Source organism: Onychostoma macrolepis, chromosome 23, assembly GCF_012432095.1.
Source record: "Onychostoma macrolepis isolate SWU-2019 chromosome 23, ASM1243209v1, whole genome shotgun sequence".
In the NCBI taxonomy this organism is placed as follows: domain Eukaryota; kingdom Metazoa; phylum Chordata; class Actinopteri; order Cypriniformes; family Cyprinidae; genus Onychostoma; species Onychostoma macrolepis.
In genome coordinates, this window is record NC_081177.1 from 15,485,560 (window position 1) to 15,512,404 (window position 26,845).

The window sequence follows — 26,845 nt, forward strand, 5'->3', positions numbered from 1 at the left end:
GCTTTCATTTTCTCAAAGGCGAAGCAGGATACCCAGGGCTCGGTTTACACCTATCGCCATTTCTAGCCACTGGGGAACCATAGGCAGGCTAGGGGAACTCATATTAATGTTAAAAATAAAGTGAAATTTTCATGCCATGGGACCTTTAAATAGACTATTTAAAACAGGTGTTAAAGGGATAGTTCACTGCAAAATGAAAATTTTTCATCATTGATGTTGTTCCAAACGTTGATGTTGTTTTTTTTCTTTTCTTTTTTCTGCTGAGCACAAAATACTATATTCTGAAGAATGTTGGCTGGTAGCCATTGACTTCCATAGTAGTTTAAACAGAAGAAATTCATACAGGTTTGGAACAACTTGAGGGTGAGAAAATGATGAAATATGAAAATAGTGAAATATCCCTTTAACAAATATCTACTTCATAGGCGAACTAGAAACTACACGTTGGTGTAGTTATGGTGCCATCTAATGGTATTGAACTTGACAAACTACTCCTATTTTCGGTGACATTAGTTGTTGTAAGTATTTAAGTCAGACCAAAATTGAACAAATCAGTGCTATAGAACTAAAGTCCTCTTGTAGCTTCTTGTATAGTTTTTGTTTTCCACATGCAGAAACATTTGATCAGGTCCTATAGACTAAAAAACCTAAATAGGTTTGTTCACAATATGAAGGTCTCCAAATTCTAGCTTGTTTCACAGTAATTTTTTCCTCAACCTCTTTCTAAGGAAACCCAAAAATATCTAGTGCTACTTTCAAATATATATAGTGGTGAATTTCTGCAGTCAGGTGGCATTGCTCCCTCTCACTTTAACTGCCCAACCCCTTTTCTTTATTTCTCTCCCCCCTCTGTCTGCACTGCCGCAGTAACATCAAAATATTAGAGATTGGGGGATGGGATGGGGGACATATCAAGCAAAAAGGAGAATGTGCCAATCATTTGTACTCTAAATGTTTTTATATCTCACCAAGCTCTTTCACTTGAATAGTGAGAAATATGAGCTATTTGTGGCTCTCAGCCAAGCATGCAGCACTTAAGACTGACCCAGAAGTCTGCAAATACCATTCAAACAGCTAATGGCAGACTTTAATTGCTGTTAAGTGCTAATGATTAGTGCAAGACATAAATATATGCAATGCAATGTGAAGCAGTATTCCTCTCTGTCTCAGGCAATTTGTTCAGGCCAATTCCTAATTTTCAGGTGGCAATGTTTCAATATCCATGCAATGCAACGTTTTACCTCTTTGCACCGATGGTCCGTCCTTCCTTCCAATAGATTGTGTACATCTTTAGGCAATAAGATTTATGCTCCTCCTAAAACAAACAATTTAGTCTACAGTGTATCTGAGACCGGATTTATGTGGAATCCTAATGCATTAAAAATTTGATCATCACCTCAGAGTCTCAGATGAATACTGATTTGTCTCTACCTGTATATGATACTGTGTTTTGCGTCTGTCTTTAACAGGAAACAGGATAAATGCATTCTTGTTGTAAAGTGTATTTACGTAGGTTTTTCCTTGCTGAAGATGAAAGGATAGGCTCGTATTCCAGAGGATTTACGGTAAGTGTCCCTCTAGAGTGCTAAGGAGACAGGGATGCAGTGAATGAGAGAGAGCGAGAGAGAGAGAGAGTGCAGAGATGCTGCAGACCCACTTCTGCCCTTGTTTTGTCTCATCCGCTTATAGAGGCACTTAGTGCATTTCCTCTGGTCTCCTCTCCTGCAGCTCTTCTTTGGGGCAGGAAATGCACTTATTCTTTTGTGTCAAATTTAATTTATGTGCATAATTTATTGGATGCTGATGTTCTGCAGGAGTGCCTGGACTGGAACGTGGGACTGTGTACATAGATCAGTTGTACTAAAGCTCTGAATGAGAGTTAAACGACCTAGTCTCTTCTAGCTCCATCTCAGCATTTGATTCTGGCTGTCTCTGATTATCATGCTGAAGAAGAGGAACCCTGAGGTGCTGATGGACCGGGAGGTTCTGCTGGATCTGGACTACAGCGGCGAGACTCGTGGTCCAGACAGTTATGGAAGCCTGCAAAATGGGGGCTTCATCCCTCCCAGATATGTGAGTGTACTGATCGGTGTTGTATGGCATTACTGATGCATACTTTGAGATACATTTGTTCATCAAAACAAGAGTTCTAGTTGCTGTGTGTAGCAATATCGTCTAACTCATTGCAGAGTTGTTCGGTTGTGTGCTAAAATTGCTGTCTAATTAGCACATGACTTTGCTGATTTGGCAACCTGGTGGTTTGTTAATGCAGTATTTAGACATATTTATTAGGGAGGTATTTATATTTTTGCTAATGGGTTAAATCCTGAATTGTTTTTTACCGGTCTTATTTCAATAAAACACAGTATAGTTGTAATTTTTGTCAGATTGTCTTTTACAACTTCCCAACTTCCTGTCCTTGAATTTGATTGGCCGAGCAGAAGTCCAACTGGACTTTTCACTTGATCTCACTCTGCTTGTCAGTGTTTGTGCATTAGTGGTGGAGGTTTTTCCATTGACTCTTTCTGTAGGTTACATCATTACACCAGTAGGTGGTAACAAGTGACAGCCTTTATTAAGGAGTCATTTAAATCATTCACTCAACCTGTTCTGTCAAAAACAACGATTCATTTCATTCTTTTGATTAACTCATTTCACATTACACAACTGTTTATTGTCATTATTTGTCAAAAAAAAAAAAAATTCAAATTCAATGCTTTTTTACACGAGTTATGATCGCTATGGTATGTGTTTATGTTCAAAGACGATCTGAGACAAGTGATGATGTCGCAATTGCCCGAGAAATGTTTCCTTTGAATTTTTCTGGACTCCTTTTTAATGGTTAAATGAAATTTTATTAATCAAAATTACACGTTTAGGGCTCTATGAAATGTTTTATTTTTTTCCAACCTTATGTTTTATTGTTACCAAATTCTGTTTTAGCATGTCTAATTATTTGAAAGCATAAAAACAAGTTTCATTTATTCTTACAATTATGGAGGGCCAAATGACAAAAAATTAAATTATTAAATAAATGTTGAAATGTATAAATAAATCGTTAAATACGTAATGAAGTTATTAAATTCATAAATCGTTAAATACATAATGATATCATTAAATTCATAAATCGTTAAATACATAATTAAATAAATGCAGAAATTTTATTCATTTGTTCATTTACTTATTACATACCATAGACTGTAAAAAAATTATTTATTAGTTTTATTTATTTTTATATATATTTATATAGGCTATATAAATATCCACATAACGGAGCATAAACCTGACAATAAAATCGTTAGGCTATTGTAAGCATATATGTGTGTGTGTGTATATATATATATATATATATATATAATTATTATAGTTAGTTCTGATCCTCGAATCTGATGGACGAGACTTTTTCTGTTGATATTTCACCTGCGTGTTCTAATCTAGACGGCTGTCAGTCAGTGCAGCTTCACTGTTTCGCCTCAAGGTGGCGTCAAGGGACTGTCTTGGAGTGAGTCTTTAAACCGTTCATTCAACTACACGTTCAAAAGCGCTGATTCATTCATAGAGAGAGGTCACTGTTTAAATCATTGTAACTTTGAGCGCCACTTTTAAAGGCTCAGCTGACCAGCAGAGATTTCGCTTTCCTTGGACATGACAACCTATTTTCACAAATATACATGACTCCGCCCATGGGCGTCGCTAGGCCATTTTTAGGGGGGCTTTAGCACCCCTAAATTTCTGCTCAGCCCCTCTAAAAATCTTGCGATTCTTCCCCTTTAAATTTCAAATGAAAACGGCAGCAGACTTCGGCTCCTCCCCATCTTTCTGCGCGTTCTTCAATCCACAGACTGCGGTGGCGCAGAGGAGAGGACAAGGTGTGTGTTTATCGATAGATTGTTATAATATCTACATCTATGCAGTTCTTTGTCATAAATACAGTTTACAAACAGTCATGGGAGAGCAATCGGTTTCCAATCTACTGTAAAGTTTTCGCTGCATTCACCACTCATCACACCACAGCTGTTTCCTTCAGCGAAAGCCCTTAACACATGACTTTATAAAACGATCACGTTATTGCTATTTTCATTTGAAAATTTAGCTTTCAATATAGAACATAATATTACAGTGCATGTGGCATTAACTACCATACAGTTATGCATAGAAATGATTAAAGACAGTGACCGACAGCACTCAGTCAGTGCACTCATTTTAATCGCTTATCAGAGTGATTGACAGAGATTGAAACATTGTGTTTTGTATTAATTTAAAAAAATTATTTTTATTGTTTGAATTGAATTTATGTAGAACGTTTCTACAATTTTTTTGTACTAATTTTCAATAAGTTTTTTTGTAAATATTTATTTTTTATTATTATACCCTCATTGGGGGCTGAGCCCCCCGAAAATGAAAATCCTAGAATCGTCCCTGACTCCGCCTGAAGGACAGACGCAGATAATCGCACGCGCTCAGTCGATCTCTCTCACTCGCTGTTTAGGCTTAAGTGCAAAATCTACTGAGCCTCTGTACAAATCAGCATGGTACACGTTATCATCATTACTAACTTATTTAATATTCAGTACACATGCACGAAGTGTAAAACGAGAATGGCATACAATTTTTCGAAAAAAGAAAAATGCAATATCGCGGTTGCTTCCTGACGCAAAAAGTTGAGTGCCACCTGCATCGCTGCCTCCAACCTCGTTGGACATATGATTATCTTGTTTACAGTATAAAAACTTATTATTTACTTATCTGTTCTGTTTTTGTCTACCATTGATTTGCACACATTGCCACAGCCACTGCACACTGGTGGTGGTTGAGGAGCGACCCCCCCAGCCACATGATTGTAAAGCGCTTTGGGTGTACAGCAATAAAAGCGCTATATAAATGCCTCATTCATTCACATAATTTGCACAATTGTAAGTAATTACATAATGTGAGTCTCTACCATTAAACCTCACAATTTTCCGTACTTCATTTGACTGATAACAAGGAGACAATCAAAAACACATTTATGAAAATGGCATTATACATACTTTATTATTAATGCAACACTGTGTTAAAAATCAGTTTCAAAATGCATAACAAGATGTGATAAGCATGATGAATCATCAACACTGTTTCCTTCAGCGAAAGCCCTTAACACATGACTTTATAAAACGATCACGTTATTGCTATTTTCATTTGAAAATTTAGCTTTCAATATAGAACATAATATTACAGTGCATGTGGCATTAACTACCATACAGTTATGCATAGAAATGATTAAAGACAGTGACCGACAGCCCTCAGTCAGTGCACTCATTTTAATCGCATATCAGAGTGATTGACAGAGATTGAAACATTGTGTGTTTTGTATTAATTTAAAAAAAAATTATTTTATTGTTTGAATTGAATTTATGTAGAAAGTTTCTACAATTTTTTTGTACAAATTTTCAATAATTTTTTTTGTAAATATTTATTTTTTATTATTATACCCTCATTGGGGGCTGAGCCCCCCGAAAATGAAAATCCTAGAATCGTCCCTGACTCCGCCTGAAGGACAGACGCAGATAATCGCACGCGCTCAGTCGATCTCTCTCTCACTCGCTGTTTAGGCTTAAGTGCAAAATCTACTGAGCCTCTGTACAAATCAGCATGGTACACGTTATCATCATTACTAACTTATTTAATATTCAGTACACATGCACGAAGTGTAAAACGAGAATGGCATACAATTTTTCGAAAAAAGAAAAATGCAATATCGCGGTTGCTTCCTGACGCAAAAAGTTGAGTGCCACCTGCATCGCTGCCTCCAACCTCGTTGGACATATGATTATCTTGTTTACAGTATAAAAACTTATTATTTACTTATCTGTTCTGTTTTTGTCTACCATTGATTTGCACACATTGCCACAGCCACTGCACACTGGTGGTGGTTGAGGAGCGACCCCCCCAGCCACATGATTGTAAAGCGCTTTGGGTGTACAGCAATAAAAGCGCTATATAAATGCCTCATTCATTCACATAATTTGCACAATTGTAAGTAATTACATAATGTGAGTCTCTACCATTAAACCTCACAATTTTCCGTACTTCATTTGACTGATAACAAGGAGACAATCAAAAACACATTTATGAAAATGGCATTATACATACTTTATTATTAATGCAACACTGTGTTAAAAATCAGTTTCAAAATGCATAACAAGATGTGATAAGCATGATGAATCATCAACACTGTTTTCTTAAGTGGAAACAGTGCAAGTACTACAAAGAAAGCTGAATAAGTTAATAATAATAATAATATGATGATGATTTGATGCTTCTGCCAAACACTTCTGATGACCCTTTCTGCATGGATTCTTAGAAATACTAAACAGTGCTTGTAGGTAGAAGACATTTTGACACACTTTCACACTGAATGGTTTCTCTGTGGAAATCTCAAGTCTATCATTGCTATTCTGTGTCCAAAGGACTCCACAAACTATTGAGGCATAATTTTGTGCCTGTCACAGTTGTCTAATACAGTGTTTGTGCAGGCAGATCCAATCTGAGGTGCATAAGGTTAACAGAAGTATTTAAAATGAGGTGAGAATTTTCCTTATGTCTTGCATGAAAAGCAGCATAAGGCAATAACCTTTATGGCAGGGATTCTCAACTCTAGGTTCCACTTAGAATTTAGCTCCAACCTCAATCAAACTCACCTGCCTGTAACTTTCTAGTAATCGTGAAGATCTTGGTTAGCCTGTTCAAGTGTATTGCATTAGGGTCGGATCTCAACTCTTCAAGGGCCAGAGTTGAGAACCCATGTAATATTGGTTCCCAAGTTTGGCATACCTGTATAATGCTTTACTTTAAGATCACTGATCACTGAATCAGACATCCTGAGTTTACGCCACAGCAGTCGGTTTTCTTCTGCACACACACAAGTAAGTTACATTCAGTTAGTGACACTGAGTGGTGTCTTGTGAAGCCGACCATCTCCCCCAGCCTTCAGTGTGACGCTGACCATCTCCCCCCATCTCCCCCTGCCTTCAGTGTGACGCTGACCATCTCCTCCAGCCTGGTGGGTCATAGTCTCAGCTGGCTGCAATGTGCTTTTTCTTAACTGCTCCCACTTACTGTTTAGTCACACCTAGCCTAACTATGAAATTAAAATGTACAAAAATGTAGTCAGCACTTTTTAAAACTGTAAGAAACAAAAATGAGAAACATTAGAAATGTATTTTAGTGAAGCATTCAGTTTTAAATTACACTTGAGTTAAGTACAAACCCCCCAAAACAATATTTAATTTCAGAAACATTAGTGAGATAAAATAACTTTTTACACATATGCATAAAACGATTGCAAGACATTTTATGGTACATGACCCGTTTCTGCTCACCCGCTCTCTGGTTGTCTGTTTAATAGCATTGATAACCCTAAATAACATGTGAATATAATGTTGGCTACTTCAGAAAACAGAAAAGAAGCACATCTAAAAAAATCTCTTACTTACCGTTACCCCAATATTATAAAAATGTCGAGGGTAAACGAACATAAACTGAGATATGTTGGCAAATGTGATGATTTTGCGTATCACCGCTGCAACCCGGGCCATCCGACGCGCCGACCTCTTGTCAAACTTTAGTCTTTTTTTATCAAGTGTGAGACCTAAAATATCTGTGTATATGATATGAGGATAGTTTTACTCAAATGAAACGGTCAAATGCTCATGAAGTGACTCTCAGAGCAGATGTTTATGTCCTCATTAGTGAGACGACAGACGCTAATATCACCGGAAGCGTCACGAGTGCTTCAGTACAAGTAGTAAACAAACCCGTGCGTCTGTGCCATTCATAACACAGAGACACACAGAATTAATATTTAAATAGTCGTTTTGCGGCTTAATATTTACAAAAACTAGCCCCCCCCTAATATAATGGCAGGGGAAACACTGCCATCCATAATATTGCTTTCTCCAGTGAAAAAGTAATCTCATCTGAATCAGGAGAGAAATATGCACAGATCAAGCACCGTTTACAAGTGAAAACAGTTCTGAACTATTTTACACATGTATATTGGTGGATTTTGATGTGACAGGACAACAGGGGATGGACTTTTTCACTGATGGAAGAGTTACGACTAATGGACTACGTTTGCCATAAGCAAAAAGTTAAAATGATGGATTTGTTTCTTACAAACATGCAGGGTTTTTACTTCACAAGGCATAGTTGATGGACCAGAGTCACGCAAATTACTTGTGGATTATTGTTAGGTTTTTATCAGCTGTTTGACGGCACCCATTCACTGCAGAGGATCCAATGGTGAGCAAGTAATTTAATGCTTAGTTTCTCAAAATCTGTTTCGATGAACAAATAACTCATCTGCATCTTGGATGGTCTGAGGGTTGAGTACATTTTCAGAAATTCTGTGAGAACTATTCCTTTAAGATAGTTTACCGACAAAAGCCTTAAATTGGATCGCAATGAAAACGTGGACTGAGAGAAGCACCGTGCGGCCCAAACATGATTTCAGCTCTGATTTTCCAATTAATACTATTTTTACTAACAGAAAGAAATGATTGAACAACAGCTCCTTTGGTCTTGTGTTGCTTAAATATATTCATGTTGTCATAACAGTTGAATACTGCGGGTAATGATGAGGATGATGACCCCATATATGTTCACTGTGAGCGGACCTCAAGCCCACCTGTTCACCCCTCAGGCAACTACTTCAGAGACGGCCAAACAAAAATAGGTAATGGTTTGATGAAAACGATATTAATATGCCAACTGCTTTGCTGCCCAAGTAGTCATATTCGTTCTTGCCCCAGACTTCGTGCTGGTGTGGGAGGTGAAGGTGCGTCGCAAGCGTCGAAGTCGGGGACAGTCGCAAGGAGAGGCTGCAGAGGAGGCAGTAGAAGCAGCACAGGAGGAGAGCAGGTCAGAGAGAAGGAAAGCTCAGCTGGCCCGATGGAGGGACAAATTCATCCAAAACCTCCAGAGTGCTGGACTGTTGATGGAAAAGGTTAAGCTATTAGGTTAATTTTCTCAGTGCAGTGTCATTTATGATACTTACCGTGTTGTTTCTAATGGTTTTCTCTTTATTATCAGGAGGAATCATCCAGTGTAAAAAAGACTATACACTATCTGAAGCTCCATGCTCCATGGGATGTGTTAGTGTACTACGCTGAGGAGTTATGTCTTAGAGCACCTCTGCAGGTTAGAGCCATGTTTTCATGTTCACCTTCCCAACGCAAATACTGAGGGCTTAAAATAACACTAGAATCAAGTGAAGTGAGCTCTGAAATGAGTTGTATATGTTTATTGAAAGGCACAGCCGCACCCAGACTTCAACACTTCTGCTCGAGTTCTTCAGAAGCTCTGGGTGCCGAACATCATGAAAGACTCAGTCCCCAACCGTCCTGTGGACTACTACACATGTGCCTTCCGCAAGTCCAAAATGGAAAAGTTAGGCTTTTTTTTTTCTTGAAGTGTGCAAGATGATCATCTACTTGCAGAAACAGATGTGTAAATATAGCTATTTACTTTGACTTTCAGGTTTCTGGGCTCTGATGACCGTGAAAATTACTTCACCAACACACAAAGACACCGCATTGTGAGTGTGCAGTAAACAGCCATGAGAAAAGCAGAATTGGGTATCACATAGTGTAATAAATGATTACATACACTAACATTCAAAAGTTTGGGGTCAATAATTTAAATATGGTCAGGTTTTAATTTAAATAAGTCTCTTTTGCTCACAAGGCTGCATGCATTTGATCAAAATAATTTTTTTTTAATTTAATATATTCATGTGATGGCAAAGCTGACTTTTCAGCAGCCATTACTTCAGTCTTCAGTGTCACATGATCCTTCAGAAATCATTCTAATATGCTGATTTGATGCTCAAGTAACATTTCTTCTTATCAATGTTGAAAACAGTTGTTGTGGCACTTAAGTATTTTTGAGGAAACCTTGATACATATTTTTCAGAATTCTTTGATGAATAGAATGTGCAGATTTTATTTAAAATAATTTTTTTTGGTAACATTGTAACAGTCTTTATTGTGACTTGATAAATTTAATGTATCCTTGATGTAAAAAACTTGATTTCTTAAAAATCTTAGTGACTTAAAAGTTTTGAATGGTAGCGTATTTGATGGAATAAGTGTATGATAATTGCTTACACCTGTGCTCATCGCAGGTATATGAAATCTTAGCAAGGACCGTGTATGGCAGGAGGAAGCGTGCAGAAGTTGGAGTTGCTCGTCTTCTGAATGAGGGGGCTTTTACGGGTGCATTCCCTCTGCATGAGGTTAGGCACAAGACACCATAAACTGCAATGTGCCTCAAACATGTCTTAGTAAAAGTACAGCAATGCACTTAAAACATGTATGTCTTATCAAAAGTACAACTTGTCTGCTTTTTTCTTATTTAAAGGGCCCATTTGAGCTCCCAGGTTGTGACATGCAGCCCGATCAGTTGAACAAGAGGCAGGTACTGTACCACTATTGGTCCAACTGGTTAAAATGGTATAAGTACCAGCCTCTAGATCACATTCGTGAATACTTTGGAGAGAAGATTGCGTTTTATTTTGCATGGTTGGGTGAGTAGGCACGATAGATTCTATTCATATTTGCATATGCGTAATGCATATTACAGACTTATTTTTTTATACATTAATAGTTTATATATATATTATTATTTTTAGATATTTGTTAGTAATATAGTCATATATTTGTTATCAAATTAAATAAAATTAAATGGTATATGTTTTGAAACCCATTTCCTATGGTCACAAATCACAAAAACAAGTACTGTCAGTATATTACCAATTATAATAACCAATAATGACCAAATTCTACTGTTCACAGGATTTTACACAGCCTGGCTTTTGCCTGCTGCATTGGTTGGGACGTGCGTCTTTGTTTCGGGTATTTTGACAATGGGATCCAATACCCCAGCGTAAGTGTCTCCCATATTATCGCTTAACAGTGTTTCAGCTGCTGCACTGACTCTACATGACTCACACATTTAGTGCTCCTCTCTAAGCTATTTCGCTGCTATCAGAAATAATGTCATATCAATAGGCTTTATGAACTTTATTTGTTACTATAGCAACTGTTGACCGCATGTACTTGAAGGACTAATAGCGATGAGTTGGAAATATTTGCTGCAGTTTATACCTCAGAATAAGCAAAAGAAAATTATGAAAATCAGAGAGCAAGAAACCATAAAGCAATACAAAATTAGAAGCACTTCATGTGTATCTAATATCCTAGAAGCATTCATTTGTATATTTTGCCTCCTTGGTCTATTGATCTTAACATAAAACTATACTATTGCTTCTAGTAACCACACTCTTATTACATTCCTACCAAATTTCTAATATTTTTCTTTGTTTGATCAACAATTTCACCAGGACAATGCACTTCAAAAACACAGGCTGTATGTTTGCTTTCATTTTAGCTCTACCATTGTTGCCTGTTTCCATTTGCCATCTACAGGAAGGAAATCTGCGAGAGTGGAGGACTTTATCTAATGTGTCCTCTGTGTGAAACCTGCAAACCTTGGAATATGTCAGACATCTGTCCCATGGCCAAGGTAATCAGATGAGTTAAGTATTGTCTGTATGTGAAAGACACAATATTGTAGCATTTGATATGTTTGTATACAGTAGTTTATGATTATGTGTATGGAGTACATACTGACTTTATTATGTAAAATATACATTGCTGTTTAAAATTTTGGGATCAGTAAGAATTTTAATGGGTTTTTTTTTAAAGAAGTTTCGTATGCTCATCAAGGCTGTATTTATTTGGTCAAAAATACAGAAAAAAACTGTAATTTTGTGAAATATCATTACAAAAGTTTTCTATTTTAATATACTTATAATATTATAATTTATTCCTGTGAAGCGTTACTCCAGTCTTCAGTGTCACATGATCCTTCAGAAATCATTCTAATAAGCTGATTTGTAGTCAATGTTGGAAAAAGTTGTGCTGCTTAATATTTTTTGGGACCTGTGATGATTTTTTTTTTCAGGATTCTGTGGTAAAGAAAAAGTTAAAAAGAACAGTGTTTATTTAAAAAAAAATGTTGTGTTACAAAATACACTACTATTCAAAAGTCTGGGGTCAGTATTTTTTATTTATTTTTTTAAAGAAAATACTTTTATTCAGCAAGGATGTGATAAATAGATAAAAAGTGATAGTAAAGACTTATATTGTTAGAAAAGATTTCTATTTTGAATAAATTCTGTTTTTTAAACTTTTTATTCATCAAACAATCAAAGAAAAAAGTATCACAGCTTCCAAAAAATATTAAGCAGCACAACAGTTTCAACACTGATAATAAATCAGCATATTAGACTGATTTCTAAGGGATCACGTGACACTAAAGACTGGAGTAATGGCTGATGAAAATTCAGCACTGCGTTACAGAAATAAATTATATTTTAAAGTATATTAAAATAGGAAAACATTATTAGAATTGCAATAATATTTCACAATATTACTATTTTTTGTATTTTTAATCAAACAAATACAGCCTTGATGAGTATCCATTAAAAAACATTAAAAATCTTACTGATCCCAAACCTTTGAATGGCAATGCAGTTGTTTTATGTCATATAATTTTTTAAATGTAGTATGGTCAGTAGTGATATAAAAACAGGTTATGGTTAATCTCAACTCTTCTTTAGGTGGGCTATCTGTTTGATCATCCCGGCACTGTCTTCTTCAGTGTGTTCATGTCTTTGTGGGCCGTCACGTTCCTGGAATACTGGAAACGCAAGAATGCCACTCTCGCTCACCACTGGGACTGCATGAATTTCCACGAAGAGGAGGTTTGACGTGTTTTGTTTTGTGTTTGATTATTGGAATTTTTTTTTGCCCCTTTTTCACACTTTAATGTTTCAGGTCATCAAACAAATTTCAATATTAATCAAAGATAACACAAGTAAACACAACATGCAGTTTTTAAATGAAGTTTTTTATTATGAAGGGAAAACAAAATCCAAACCCACATGGCCCTGTCTGAAAAAGTGCTTGCCACCTAAACCTAATAACTGGTTGGGCCACCCTTAGCAGCAACAACTGCAATCAAGTGTTTGCGATAACTGGCAATGAGTCTTTCACATCGCTGTGGAGGAATTTTGGCCCACTCTTCTTTGCAGAATTGTTGTAATTCAGCCACATTGGAGGGTTTTCGAGCATGAACCGCCTCTTAAGGTCATGCCACAGCATCTCAATAGGATTCAGGTCAGGACTTTGACTAGGCCACTCCAAAGTCTTCATTTTGTTTTTCTTCAGCCATTCAGAGGTGGACTTGCTGGTGTGTTTTGGATCATTGTTCTGCTGCAGAACCCAAGTGCGCTTGAGCTTGAGGTCACAAACTGACGGCCGGACATTCTCCTTCAGGATTTTCTGATAGAGTGCAGAATTCATGGTTCCATCAATTATGGCAAGTTATCCTGGTCCTGAAGCTGCAAAGCAGCCTCAGACCATCACACTACCACCACCATGTTTGACTGTTGGTATGATGTTCTTTTTATGAAATGCTGTGTTGGTTTTACGCCAGATGTAACGGGACACACACCTTCCAAAAAGTTCAACTTTTGTCACATCAGTCCACAGAATATGCCCAAACGTCTTGGGGATAATCAAGATATTTTTTGGCAAATGTGAGACGAGCCTTTGTGTTCTTTTTGGTCAGCAGTGGCTTTTGCCTTGGAACTCTCCCATGGATGCTGTTTTTGCCCAGTCTCTTTCTTATTGTTGAATCATGAACACTGACCTTAATTGAGGCAAGTGAGGCCTGCAGTTCTTTAGATGTTGTTCTGGGTTCTTTAATGACCTCCTGGATGAGTCGTCGTTGCGGTCTTGGAGTAATTTTGATAGGCCGGCCACTCCTGGGAAGGTTCATCACTGTTCCAAGTTTCCTTCATTTGTGGATAATGGCTCTGACCATGGTTTGCTGGAGTCCCAAAGCCTTAGAAATGGCTTTATAACCCTTTCCAGACTGTAAACTATTTTGTTTCTCATCTGTTTATGAATTTCCTAAGATCGCGGAATGATGTGTTGCTCTTTAAACATGCTTCACTTTGTCAGACAGGTTCTGTTTAAGTGATTTCTTAATTCAACAGGTCTGGTAGTAATAAGGCCTGGGTTTGGCTAGTGAAATTTAACTCCGCTTTCTAAAATAATGTGGTTAATCACAGTTCTTTCATGATTTAATAGTAGGGGGCAATTAATTTTTCACGTAGGGCCAGGTAGGTTTGGACAGCTTTTTTCCCTTAATAAATAGAATCATCATTTAAAAACTGCATTTTGTATTTACTTGCATTATCTTTGTGTAATATTAAAATTAGTTTGATGATCTGAATCTTTTAAGTGTGACAAATATGCAAAAAATTTAAAAAATCAGGAAGGGGGCCAACACTTTTTCACACCACTGTGTATGTGTTTGTATATGTATGTATGTATGTATGTATGTGTGTGTATAATGTTTTTTTTTTATTATTTCTAACATTGTGGGTTTTATTAGATTGGCGATGTATATCAGAAATAGTAAAAATAACTTCTTATTTTTTTAATGAACAGGAACCACCACGTCCTGAGTTTGTTGCCATGGCCCCTGCAATGGAGGAAAACCCAGTGACAGGAGTAAAGGAACCCTACTTTCCAGAAAAAGCCCGGATTTCACGCATGGTGACCGGCTCTATGGTCATTGTTATAATGGTGAGACCCACTGGAGTTGTCAGAGGTTTAATGGGGCTACAACATTTTAATTGGCTAGTTAGAAGAGAGTTAATATGTCATAATTGTCACCCATAATTGTTCCTCTTTCTCTCAACTTGTTTTCCCAGCTGTGTGTAGTGATGATCTTCTTGGTCACAGTGATCATATACCGCAGTATAGTGAGTGTAATGATGTTTGAAACTGGGAGTTCCGTTCTGCGTACTCAGGTGGGCGCCCCATCGATCTGCATTAAATTAAAATATGAGATAACTTACCGTACTGCACCATTTCATTAATCTCCTCCGCACCTGCAGTAGCTCTTGAACTCTGAATCCACTCCGCACACATTTTTTCTTCCAGGCTGGGAATATTGCCAATATCTCCAGCAGTTTGGTGAACCTGGCTTTGATCTTGCTGATGGGGCAGGTCTACACAGCCCTGGCAGAACAGCTCACTAAATGGGGTAGGCTTTCTGCACACATCAGACCCCATGCCCAGGGCTTTAAATCAAATCAGGCCAGTGTTGCCATTTTGTGTGGTTCAGGGTAATGAACCTGCCCATCCACACTTGCTTTGAGAATCAATAAGCCATTAGGACTCTAGTCCTTAGTCTTACTTTCTGTGGCAGTTACAATAAAGCTTTGAGACACATACATGCCATCAAATAAGTTTAATTTATCTTGTTTCCACAAATAAGGCTCTTCCTGAAACATTTTTCCCTACAGAAATGCACAGAACACAGACACAATATGAAGATGCCTTTACATTCAAAGTCTTCATCTTCCAGTTTGTCAACTTTTACTCGTCGCCCTTCTATGTAGCCTTCTTCAAGGGCAGGTAACCTTTTAAATTAGCCTACCAGAACAAAGCAATCTTTTGTGCCATAATTTTCCAGATCAAAGCTTTCAGTGCACTTTTATTGCAGATTTGTGGGCTATCCTGGTCATTATGGCACTCTGTTTGGGATGCGGAATGAGGATGTGAGTGCTTTGCCTGCAGTTTTATGATTAAATATAATCAGTTTTTATTTTATTTTATCATATTTTATTTTATCATATTTTATTTCCGACAACAATATTTTGTAAAAAGATCGCAAATCAGAATCATGTATTCTAGACAGCCTTGTAATAAAGGAAAAACGTCCACAATAGGTTGCACTGTATTTTGCAAGGACATTTGGTGTCAGTAATATTTCTTTTTTAAGAAAATAATACCTTTATTCAACAAGGCATTAAATTGTGCAAAATGAATGCTGTTTATTTGAACTTTCTATTCATCTTCTGCATTGATAATAACAAGAAATGTTTCTTGAGCACCAAATCAGCCTAATTAGAATGATTTCTGAAGGATCATGTGACACTGAAGTAATGGCTGCTGCAAATTCAGCTTTGCATTACAGGAATAAATTACATTTAAAATAGAAAACAGTGTTTTAAATTATAATATTTCTCAAAATAGTTTTTTACACTATATATCTAACTAAATAAATGCAGCCTCTGTGAGCATAAGAGATTTATTTCAAAAATATTAATGATTGTGCATGTGTGGTTGCAGTGCGGACCAGGAGGTTGTCTGATAGAACTGGCTGAGCAGCTCTGCATCATCATGGTGGGAAAACAACTTATCAACAACGTTCAGGAGTTTGTCATCCCGTACGTTTCTCCCTCAGAGCCTGACTAGTCATATTTATTGGAGCTGCAAATAAAAGCTTATTATATTGTAGAGCAAACCACACTAGAAGACTTCTTCAGTCTCAACACTGCAGAATCAAAATGATTTTATTTGGTCCTCTGAGAAAAACAAGTCAGCAGTGTAGGTCAGTGCTGCAGGGTTGGCACAGCAATCTTCTGTGGAGGTGGATGTGTGGGTCAGGCTTAGCCTGCATTGTGGAGAACATATTGAATAATTAATAAACATTCTAATGAACATTTTAAACTGCAAAAGCATTTCTGTGAGGGTTAGATTTATGGGTAGAGGATAGAAAATATCATTTTATTTATAAAACAATAGAAGTCAGTAGAAGTCCCTACAATCATAGATGGGCTGTGTGCTTTCATGCAGCAGTACGAGAATACAAATGCGTAAATGTGAGCAAGAATAGCTGTTTTTGCTGATTGATTTTTATATATTGATTCATCTGCAGATATCACTGTAGGGTGCAATGAGCAGACAGATGACTGTATCACTGCCAATACTGCAGCATGTCTCTCCTCTAAGGTGGCAGTTCTAGCAGTTTAGCAGAATAAATGTCACACAGGAGAAGCTTTTAGCACTCCCTTATCAATTATTCATCAAACTCAGGCAAAACCGGATCTTCCAAATGAGCACAGTTCTATTTTAGACCTAGAAATAACCTCAGAAGAGCCATCATCATCAACAGAATACCGTGTCTATTGCTTTGGTTGTCTCATTCTTTCCCTCTTTCTGCTTTTCAGTAAAATAAAGGCTTGGAGACAGAAGCGGGCCTTATCATCTGTCAAAAAGGCCCAGAAGGCAGAGGAGCCCAAGCGCTGGGCGCAGGACTATGAGCTGATTCCATGTGAGGGGCTTTTTGACGAGTATCTGGAGATTGGTAAGATGATAATATTTCACCTTCTAATGAGATTTCTTAGCAAGTTTCTGTCAAAATATGTGTAGCTACTGATGCTGGAACATCATGGACCTCATTTCTTGAGGGGCACCAGTGGCAGTCCTGGCTCACTTGGTGTACTAGACAAGATAAGACATGACAAATAAAAAACATTTCTAACAGCCTACATCATTATATAAGAGTAAGTACACTACCAGTCAAAAGTTTGGGGTTAGTAATCCAAAACTTTTCAACAGTAGTATTTATAATACTGAACTTCTTGTCATAGTCATTTCTGCTAATGTCGCATATTTTTACCTACAGTAATCATGCAACTTATTATAAACTTTAAATTGATGTTACATTTCTGTACCGATGCTTTTGCTATGCTTGTAATAAATGTACACTATTTGATCTTCATTGCTGCCAGTCCTGCAGTTTGGCTTCATCACCATTTTTGTGGCGGCCTTTCCTCTGGCTCCTCTCTTCGCCCTGCTGAATAACTGGGTGGAAGTGAGGCTGGACGCTTATAAGTTTGTGTGTGAATACCGGAGACCCGTGGCAGAGCGAGCCCAGCACATCGGTGTGTGGTTCATCATACTGGAGGCGCTGTCCCACGTGTCCGTCATAGTCAATGTGAGTACCTACAAAAATGAGTAATATTTTTGATACTTAAGGTATCAAATCAGCAGAATCTAGGTGAAACCTGATGCTTCACTACCTGATAGGTGCCTCACAAAACTAATTTCGGACAGACCTCTGAGGCAGCAGAATGGTTTATTGATCTACAACAAAAGAGAGAGGACTTTGGTGATTTGGTGAACTAAGCAAATATTTAATTACTTCAATACTAATTTGGCCAAAACCTACATTAACACAAACTGACCACCAACCACAACTTTCGGACACCATTTTTATTTTTTAGCTCAAGTGTCACAGAATTGAATGCACAGGATTGTGGGATATCAAAGAGATTCAAGGATACATCCATGCTGCCTTCAAAAATAGATCAAATGAAGCCTTTTCAGGAGACAAGAAGTAAAAAATACTCCATTGTCAATAGTGATGTATGAAGCACAGCTCACACAGATGTGAGTCTGCTTTCTCATGGTCAGCACAACAAATTCACATGACCAAATTGAACACACATTGAACATTGTGACATACATAAATGACTTGTCTTGTTACGTTACATTAATCCAACATTATTTTTAACATCTTGCAAGGTTTCAGATTTGCTTGTGATTTTTATAATTTTTTTCTTCTTCTTCTCTTCTTTTTTTCCCCACAGGCTTTCCTCATTGCATTTACCTCAGATTTTTTGCCTCGCCTGTTATACCAGTACAAGTTTAACAATGACTTGCATGGTTATGTCAACTTCACGCTGGCTTACTCTCCACCCAGTTATAACTACTCCAGTTATACTGTGTGCAGGTAACATTGCTAATTCTGTTTTATAGTGCAAGAAATCTGAATATATCAGTTTTGTAATGTAAACTTGCAAAAATATATTTTTTCTCTTATTTCAGGATTTAAAAAATCTTTATTGTATTTTGTATTATCTTGTTTCTCAGTGTCCTGGCTGTTGTACAGTTTTGCAGTAGAGGGAAAAATTGTTAATCAAAGCAGTGAACTGTAAAATTGTAGCTGTCAGCACTGTTCGATTTTCTTCTCTTGTGGTAATTTTTTTTTGTCGTGACTTTTCTTGTTGTCAGATATAAAGCATTTCGGGATGAAAATGGAAAATACACGCTGGTGTATTGGGAGCTTCTGGCTGTAAGACTGGGCTTTATCATCGCCTTTGAGGTGATCATTTATCTTCCTCCTGCAAACCACATCACAGTCATATTCTTCCTTGAATTTGAGCTTCCCAGTATAAACTGTGACCAATTTAAAGTCGACATGAAATCAAAATGAACCCCATTTACTGTCATTTATGTCAACTTTTCATTAAAGTTCCAGCCTTTATTTATTTATTTTTTAATTAAATAAACAGAAATTTGAAACACATTTGACAGTAAAGAGCATCTCACACAGGAAAGGAAAAAAACAATACATAAACTATTTAAACAAATATACTATGAATAAAGTAAACAAAAATATATAGATTTTAAAAAAATAGTTAAAACAAATCAAATATAATGGAAATCATCGATAAGTGGAGAAAAGTGCTTTAAGCCATATAAATAATATCACCAAAACCATTCTTATATTTATATCAGATCTTTATATATAGGTCTATATATCAAGAATCTGTCACTTTTTTTTTTTATTATTAATGTCAACTAAAATATCCCAGAAATACCCAGAAATATCTCGCGTTACGATAGTAAAATGGGTTGCTGATTGCGATTTACGTTGTCTTTATAATGACCTAATTGTTTTATAGTTTCATTATTATTAACTAATAATTATTTCTATTTTATGGTCATCTTAATAATAGGTTACACTTTATTTTAAGATGTCCTTAAAGTGTAATTATACATTGAAGTACTGAGTAATATTAATTAGCTATATGTACTATATGGTTAGGGTTATGATTAGGGTTTGGTTTAGGGTTACTTGCATGTAATTATGCATAATTTATTGTTATTATAATAGTAAGTAATGTAACGTGTAACAAAGACACCTTAAAATAAAGCGTTACCTAATAATAAAGTGTGTGTACTCATCCTCAGCATGTGGTGTTCTTCGTCCTGCGTGCCATCGACTGGATGGTTCCCGACATCCCTGAGTCTTTGGAGCTGAAGATCAAGCGGGAGCGTTACCTGGCTAAGCAGGCTTTGGCTGATAACCAGGAGGCCCTGCTGGTGTGTAGCTTTAGGTGATGTTAGTCCACACCCTCCAGTGCCCACTCACTGTGAGCCATGCTTGTTCTCATTACCACTCACACCAGAGAGCTCAGAGACCGAGGCTGCGTCCGAAAGCTTAGGCAGCTGACCTGATGCTTCACTACCTGATAGGTGCCTCACAAAACTAATTTCGGACAGACCTCTGAGGCAGCAGAATGGTTTATTGATCTACAACAAAAGAGAGAGGACTTTGGTGATTTGGTGAACTAAGCAAATATTTAATTTAATTTGGCCAAAACCTACATTAACACAAACTGACCACCAACCACAACTTTCGGACACCATTTTTATTTTTTAGCTCAAGTGTCACAGAATTGAATGCACAGGATTGTGGGATATCAAAGAGATTCAAGGATACATCCATGCTGCCTTCAAAAATAGATCAAATGAAGCCTTTTCAGGAGACAAGAAGTGATGCTAAGTTTGGATTCAGACATACCTTGATGCCTTCCTACCTCAGAATGCATCCTTCCAGGCAGCATTTTTCTGTTTTCAGACGCAGCCTGAGATTTTATTACTAAGGAATATAACAAGTCTTCATGTTATTTGAACTAGAGCAGAGCTTCAGTGGTTGGCCTTGTCATGACCAAAAATGCAGAAAACACTACCAATCAAATATTTTTTGCTAAATTTAGCAACAGAAAACTGGTGTTTCATATTGTACTAATATTACTGTTTTACTGTATTGATGAGAATCAATGCAGCCTTGATGAGAATAAGAGACTTCTTTCAAAAACATTAACATACCTTAACAACCCCAAAACCACTCATTTAAATAAATGTAATGATAAATTTAATGCTATTTTCCTTTAATTTCCTTGCTATTTCTATTCATCTCCGTTTTCACAAAAAAATATAATTTTTTAAAAATGAAATGAATGTGTGACATAGTTCCAGCGCTCTAGTAAAAGTGGAGCGAAGACCTTGGAATTACCGTTACTTTTTTACTGCCCTGGTTTATGTACTTCACATATTCTGCAGAGTAGAGGGGGGAAAAAGATCAAAACATTTTTCAACCCACTTTTCTGGAAAATATGTGTTAGGATGATGCTCTGCTTCTGCTTCTTTAAGGTCAGAGTGTATATTTGGCTATGTGCACTGGATTCTGAACAGTGACGTAATAGAATATTCAAGGTTATGGGGAACCAAATGTAAAAGTTTAAGAGTCTGCCACTGAAAAGCCATCATTCTGAATATTGCCAGGATTTCATTGTTTGTGCTGGTTATTGCCCTGTTGTAGGGTATATTGTTTTTAATTAAGTTGTACTTAAAGGTATAGTTCACCCAAAAATGAAAATTCTGTAATTAATTACTCGCCCTCATGTCGTTCCAAACCCGTAAGACCTCCGTTCATCTTCAGAACACAAGTTAAGATATTTTTGATGAATTCTGAGAGTTCTCTGGCCCTCCCAGACTGTAAGGTTTATTTTAGGTTTGTTTACGCTTTGATCTGAACGAAAACAGAATATCTGCGTGGCACAGCTGACACAGAACAGCATACGTTGGTTACGTTCAGTGGATACTCTCCAAAACCAGGGTGATGCGGAGGAGACAAATTGTTGAATAAAGTTGTTATTTTTGTTTTCTTTGCGCACAAAAAGTATTCTTGTAGCTTCACAATATTTCTGTTGAACCGCTGGTGTCACATGGATTATTTTAACGATGTCCTAGCTACGTTTCTGGACTTTAACTGTGGTAGTATCCTTGCCGTCTGGGAAGGTCAGAGAACTCTGAATTCATCAAAAATAACTTAATTTGTGTTCAAGATGAACAGAGGTCTTACGGGTTTAGAACTACGTGAGGGTGAGTAACTAATGACAGAATTTTCATTTTTGGGTGAACTATCCCCTTTAAAATTTTACTTACTTTAATAGTTTAGAAAACAGACCTGTCTCTGAATAAATTTAAAATATTTAACATTTATAATTAAAAAAATAATTAAACATGCCTTAAATTTTCAAAAATTATAATTAAACATGCTTGTCATCATTTACTCAAATTGTTCTAAACCTAATAGTAATAGTTTCTTTGGTCTGTTGAGGACAAAAAATATAATTTTTAAAAATGAAATGAATGTGTGACATAGTTCCAGCGCTCTAGTAAAAGTGGAGCGAAGACCTTGGAATTACCGTTACTTTTTACTGCCCTGGTTTATGTACTTCACATATTCTGCAGAGTAGAGGGGAAAAGATCAAAACATTTTTCAACCCACTTTTCTGGAAAATATGTGTTAGGATGATGCTCTGCTTCTGCTTCTTTAAGGTCAGAGTGTATATTTGGCTATGTGCACTGGATTCTGAACAGTGACGTAATAGAATATTCAAGGTTATGGGGAACCAAATGTAAAAGTTTAAGAGTCTGCCACTGAAAAGCCATCATTCTGAATATTGCCAGGATTTCATTGTTTGTGCTGGTTATTGCCCTGTTGTAGGGTATATTGTTTTTAATTAAGTTGTACTTAAAGGTATAGTTCACCCAAAATGAAAATTCTGTAATTAATTACCGCCTCATGTCGCTCCAAACCCGTAAGACCTCCGTTCATCTTCAGAACACAAGTTAAGATATTTTTGATGAATTCTGAGAGTTCTCTGGCCCTCCCAGACTGTAAGGTTTATTTTAGGTTTGTTTACGCTTTGATCTGAACGAAAACAGAATATCTGCGTGGCACAGCTGACACAGAACAGCATACGTTGGTTACGTTCAGTGGATACTCTCCAAAACCAGGGTGATGCGGAGGAGACAAATTGTTGAATAAAGTTGTTATTTTTGTTTTCTTTGCGCACAAAAAGTATTCTTGTAGCTTCACAATATTTCTGTTGAACCGCTGGTGTCACATGGATTATTTTAACGATGTCCTAGCTACGTTTCTGGACTTTAACTGTGGTAGTATCCTTGCCGTCTGGGAAGGTCAGAGAACTCTGAATTCATCAAAAATAACTTAATTTGTGTTCCGAAGATGAACAGAGGTCTTACGGGTTTAGAACTACGTGAGGGTGAGTAACTAATGACAGAATTTTCATTTTTGGGTGAACTATCCCCTTTAAAATTTTACTTACTTTAATAGTTTAGAAAACAGACCTGTCTCTGAATAAATTTAAAAATATTTAACATTTATAATTAAAAAAAAATAATTAAACATGCCTTAAATTTTCAAAAATTATAATTAAACATGCTTGTCATCATTTACTCAAATTGTTCTAAACCTAATAGTAATAGTTTCTTTGGTCTGTTGAGGACAAAAGAAGATATTCTGAAGAATGCTGGTAACCAAAGAGTACCCATTGACTTTCATAGTATGGGGGGAAAAAAATACCATTGAAATCAGTGGCTACCATCAACCATCTGGTTATCAACATTCTTCATAATACTTTCTTCTGTGTTCAGCAGAAGAAAGAAACTCATACAGGTTTGGTAAATTTGTGGTGAACCATCCCTTTAATAAAATTTTGTGACTAATTAACGATGCCTCTAAACAATGTACTACTTTCTTTCTTTCTTTCTTTCTTTCTTCTTCTTATTTCTCTGCTTTTCTCCTTGTATGCTGGTCCTTGAAGCAAGCGAAGCGCCTCACTACATGAGACTGACGTGCAGGGCAGGGGCTTCTCCAGAAGGGGGCGTAGTCGCTAAGAAAACACTTTACTCCCTTAGAAGTGATCCAAGATGGACTTGTTTTGAAAAAAAAAAAATGCACTTGGACTGAAGCTTGGCATGGTTTTGTGCTGGTTGATTGAGTGTGTGTGAGCATGCATTTCAAAATGTAGAGGTCTATGCCAAAATTGTACTCTACCACCTCTACTTTAACAAACGGCTGTTTACATATGACTTCCTCTGGCTCCAACTATATTAAGACATGTGATCACCTACACATCTCACTCTCCCTGCCCTTCCGATAAATGATATATTCCTGTTCGGATTTAGTGGGAGGACAGGGAGGTTTGCTTTTCTACATTAATACTAAAGTATATATTTGTACTACTGCCAAAATGAAAATTGTGAAAGACATCAAGAAGCCTACTCTACATTGTGTTAGTGTGAAATGCTTCTCTGAATAATACCTTAATATATTTACATTTGTCATGTCTATCTCCGGGCTGTTTAAGGAATTATGTTTTAAAATAAAGCTAGTTTCAATAACCGTTCAAAAACCATTGAAGTGTTTACATGCTGGAGGACAGGATTTAAAAAGATAGTTCAGCCAAAAGTTAAAAACTCATGTCATTGCAAATAAATATGACTTTCTTTGTTCCGTGGAACACAAAAGGAGATGTGTTGACTAATGTTAACACTAGTCTCTTTTGAATAATGAAAGTTGTTGATGATCAGGGGATGTAAAGCTTCAAATAAGCACTGTAAAGAAGACCTGTGCATTATATTCCATATCTTTTGAATAGGGCTGCATTATTTGGGCAAAAAATGCAATTGCAATTTATTTCTGATTAAAAAATAAATAATTGCAAACATTTTAAAATAATTATAATCGCAACCTTTAAAAGAAAAAAAAAAAGCTCAAGGTTTGCTGTGCTTGTGTAGGACAATTTGGCAAAAAAAACAATTATCAATTTGACCATGTCTTAAAAAACAGCCTTATGAGCGCTACTCATTACAGATTTGGAAAGATGGTTGGAACATGTTGCGCTCCTAAATGCACATCGTAAGCAAGCAAAAAAGAGTTTGTGTAGATTAGAATTTCCTGCAAAACAAGCCGCTAGAATCACTGGATCATGAGCTGCTCAGTGCCGTGCATCACTTTGAAATACACAGTGCATAATTTATTTGCCAGCTTTTTTTAATTGTGCAGTCCTACTCCTTATGCCAGGGATAGGCAACTTCGGTCCTGGAGGGCCGGTGTCCTGCAGAGTTTAGCTCCAACCCTAATCAAACACACGTGAAGAAGCTAATCAATGTCTTCAAGATCACTATAAAGTTACAGGCAGGTGTGTTTGATTAGGGTTGGAGCTAAACTCTGCAGGACACCGCCCTCCAGGACCGAAGTTGCCTATCCCTGCCATAAGCCATATAGGTTGTGTAATAAACATAATGAAATGTAAATCATGAGTCACTGAAAATTTTGTGGTCACCATTCACTTTCATCGTATGGAAAACAGCAGCTTGAACATTCTTCCAAGTACCTCCATTATTATCCCATAGAAGAAAAAAAAGGTTGAGTTTGGAACAATATGAGGGAATGATCACAGAATGTGATTTTTGACCATACTACCCTTTTTAATTCCTAGTTACGCCTGTCCTGTCGTACAATGGCTAATTGTGCAAAAATGGTTAGTTTGAACAAGAACGAAAACGATATGCTTGAACAAGTTAGAAAGGTGAACAAGACAACACTAATGCTAAGCCATTGAAGTTCTGTGTTCCAGAGCCGAGAGCCGAGAGCCAATGCCAGCTGGCAAATGCATCAGATCCTTAATCTTTGGTTAACATGTCCATGTAGGCAACTTCTGCCCCACTTTTCAGCTCTACTTTCTGCAGAAGATTTCTGGTTCTCACATTCCATTTAACTTGATCAAACCATCAAGCTTTGTGCCCTTATGAAACCCTTTACCGACCAAAAATGCACCCGACTTCCACTAGGTTTTTACTGGAATGGATCAAGCAACTCTGATTTATTAAAGTCAGAAGCAGACAGGTGTTCTGATAATGATTTGTCTCTAACCCCACCCACTCAAAAAACGAAAAAGAATCTCCATCGCCTCAGGCTCTTTGACTTTTCTCTCTCTCTCTCTCTCTCTCTCTCCTCCTCTACTTCATTTTTTTTGATTGTTATGATTGCTGTGCGTTCCTACGCTGTTCAGCCTGCAGGAAGGGTTGGTTGGTACATGTCAAGCTACTAAAGTATGCAACATGGACAGCAGCCCTTTTGCTTATTAATTAATAACAGACTCCATGTTGTTAATCACCTGCAGGAGTGACCCACAAAACCGACACTCTTTAATGTGCTTTCACTCTTGAATAAACTAATTTCTCAGTGCAAACGCATCAATAATTGGCTGGAGATTAACATGAATAGGTTTTGTTTAGCAAAGAGTTAAATGATTTTTTTTTTTTTTTTGGCTGATCTTCTAGACTTTCACACGTGCTTGCCTGATAAACGACTCTTTCAGTTCTTCTAAAGCGAATAAATGAGGTGTGTAAAAGGGAGAGGAGTTAAAGAAGATTTAAAGAGCATATCTGAGTGCGTTTCGGCATGCCCTCTCAGCCACTTGCTATATTCAAACTGATACTTACCTAATTATACACACACACACATGCACACACTCGCATGCATGGATATTCGCATACAGTCTTCTTCCCACCCTCTATCTCACGCCCCCACCAAACTAACCCTCCTAACCGACCGCCTGCTATCCACTTGCAAAGTACTGCTGTTGACACACAGGAATCCAGACCCACACACACACACTCATGCTCTTTCTCCCTCCTTGGCAGGAAGGACTCTCCTCTGAACCAGACGACAGCTTGCGCCTCTCTCCTTTTCCTCTGCTGGCAGGTGTTAGAAATAAAACCATAAATAAGTGCAAGAGGGAGCCAGAGACAGCGCGAGAGAGCAGGACAAATGTCTGTCTTCATTTGTTGCTGGAGAGAAGGGGAAATATGAGGGAAAAGGAACGATATGGAGGAGAAATCTGTATTTCTGAGTAGCTAGAACAGTTATTAGGGTTTTATTTGTCTGCTGTCAACTGTATTCTTGTGTGTGAAGGGGATTGAAG

At 37.2% G+C, this 26,845-nt stretch overlaps 1 protein-coding gene across 4 annotated transcripts; it reads left to right on the forward strand.

Annotated features, from left to right (window-relative positions):
- Positions 1-1,443: 1,443 nt before the first annotated feature.
- ano11 (anoctamin 11) lies at positions 1,444-26,786 on the forward strand. Of its 4 annotated transcripts, none has more exons than XM_058763250.1 (23): positions 1,444-2,073; positions 8,599-8,716; positions 8,793-8,986; positions 9,073-9,180; positions 9,293-9,429; positions 9,520-9,577; positions 10,166-10,276; positions 10,402-10,567; positions 10,836-10,926; positions 11,469-11,565; positions 12,665-12,808; positions 14,565-14,702; positions 14,831-14,929; positions 15,063-15,165; positions 15,428-15,539; positions 15,628-15,682; positions 16,257-16,354; positions 17,138-17,274; positions 17,702-17,907; positions 18,563-18,705; positions 18,987-19,077; positions 19,950-20,081; positions 26,565-26,786. In XM_058763250.1, the coding sequence occupies exons 1-23, from the start codon at positions 1,942-1,944 to the stop codon at positions 26,775-26,777; spliced, it is 2,883 nt and encodes a 960-aa protein (XP_058619233.1). In that variant the 5' UTR covers positions 1,444-1,941; the 3' UTR covers positions 26,778-26,786. The 4 variants fall into 4 exon arrangements, with proteins under 4 accessions (XP_058619233.1, XP_058619234.1, XP_058619236.1 ...); XM_058763251.1 differs by having other exon boundaries at positions 19,950-20,095; positions 26,565-26,776; XM_058763253.1 differs by lacking the exon at positions 26,565-26,786 and adding an exon at positions 23,678-24,686.
- Positions 26,787-26,845: the final 59 nt, after the last annotated feature.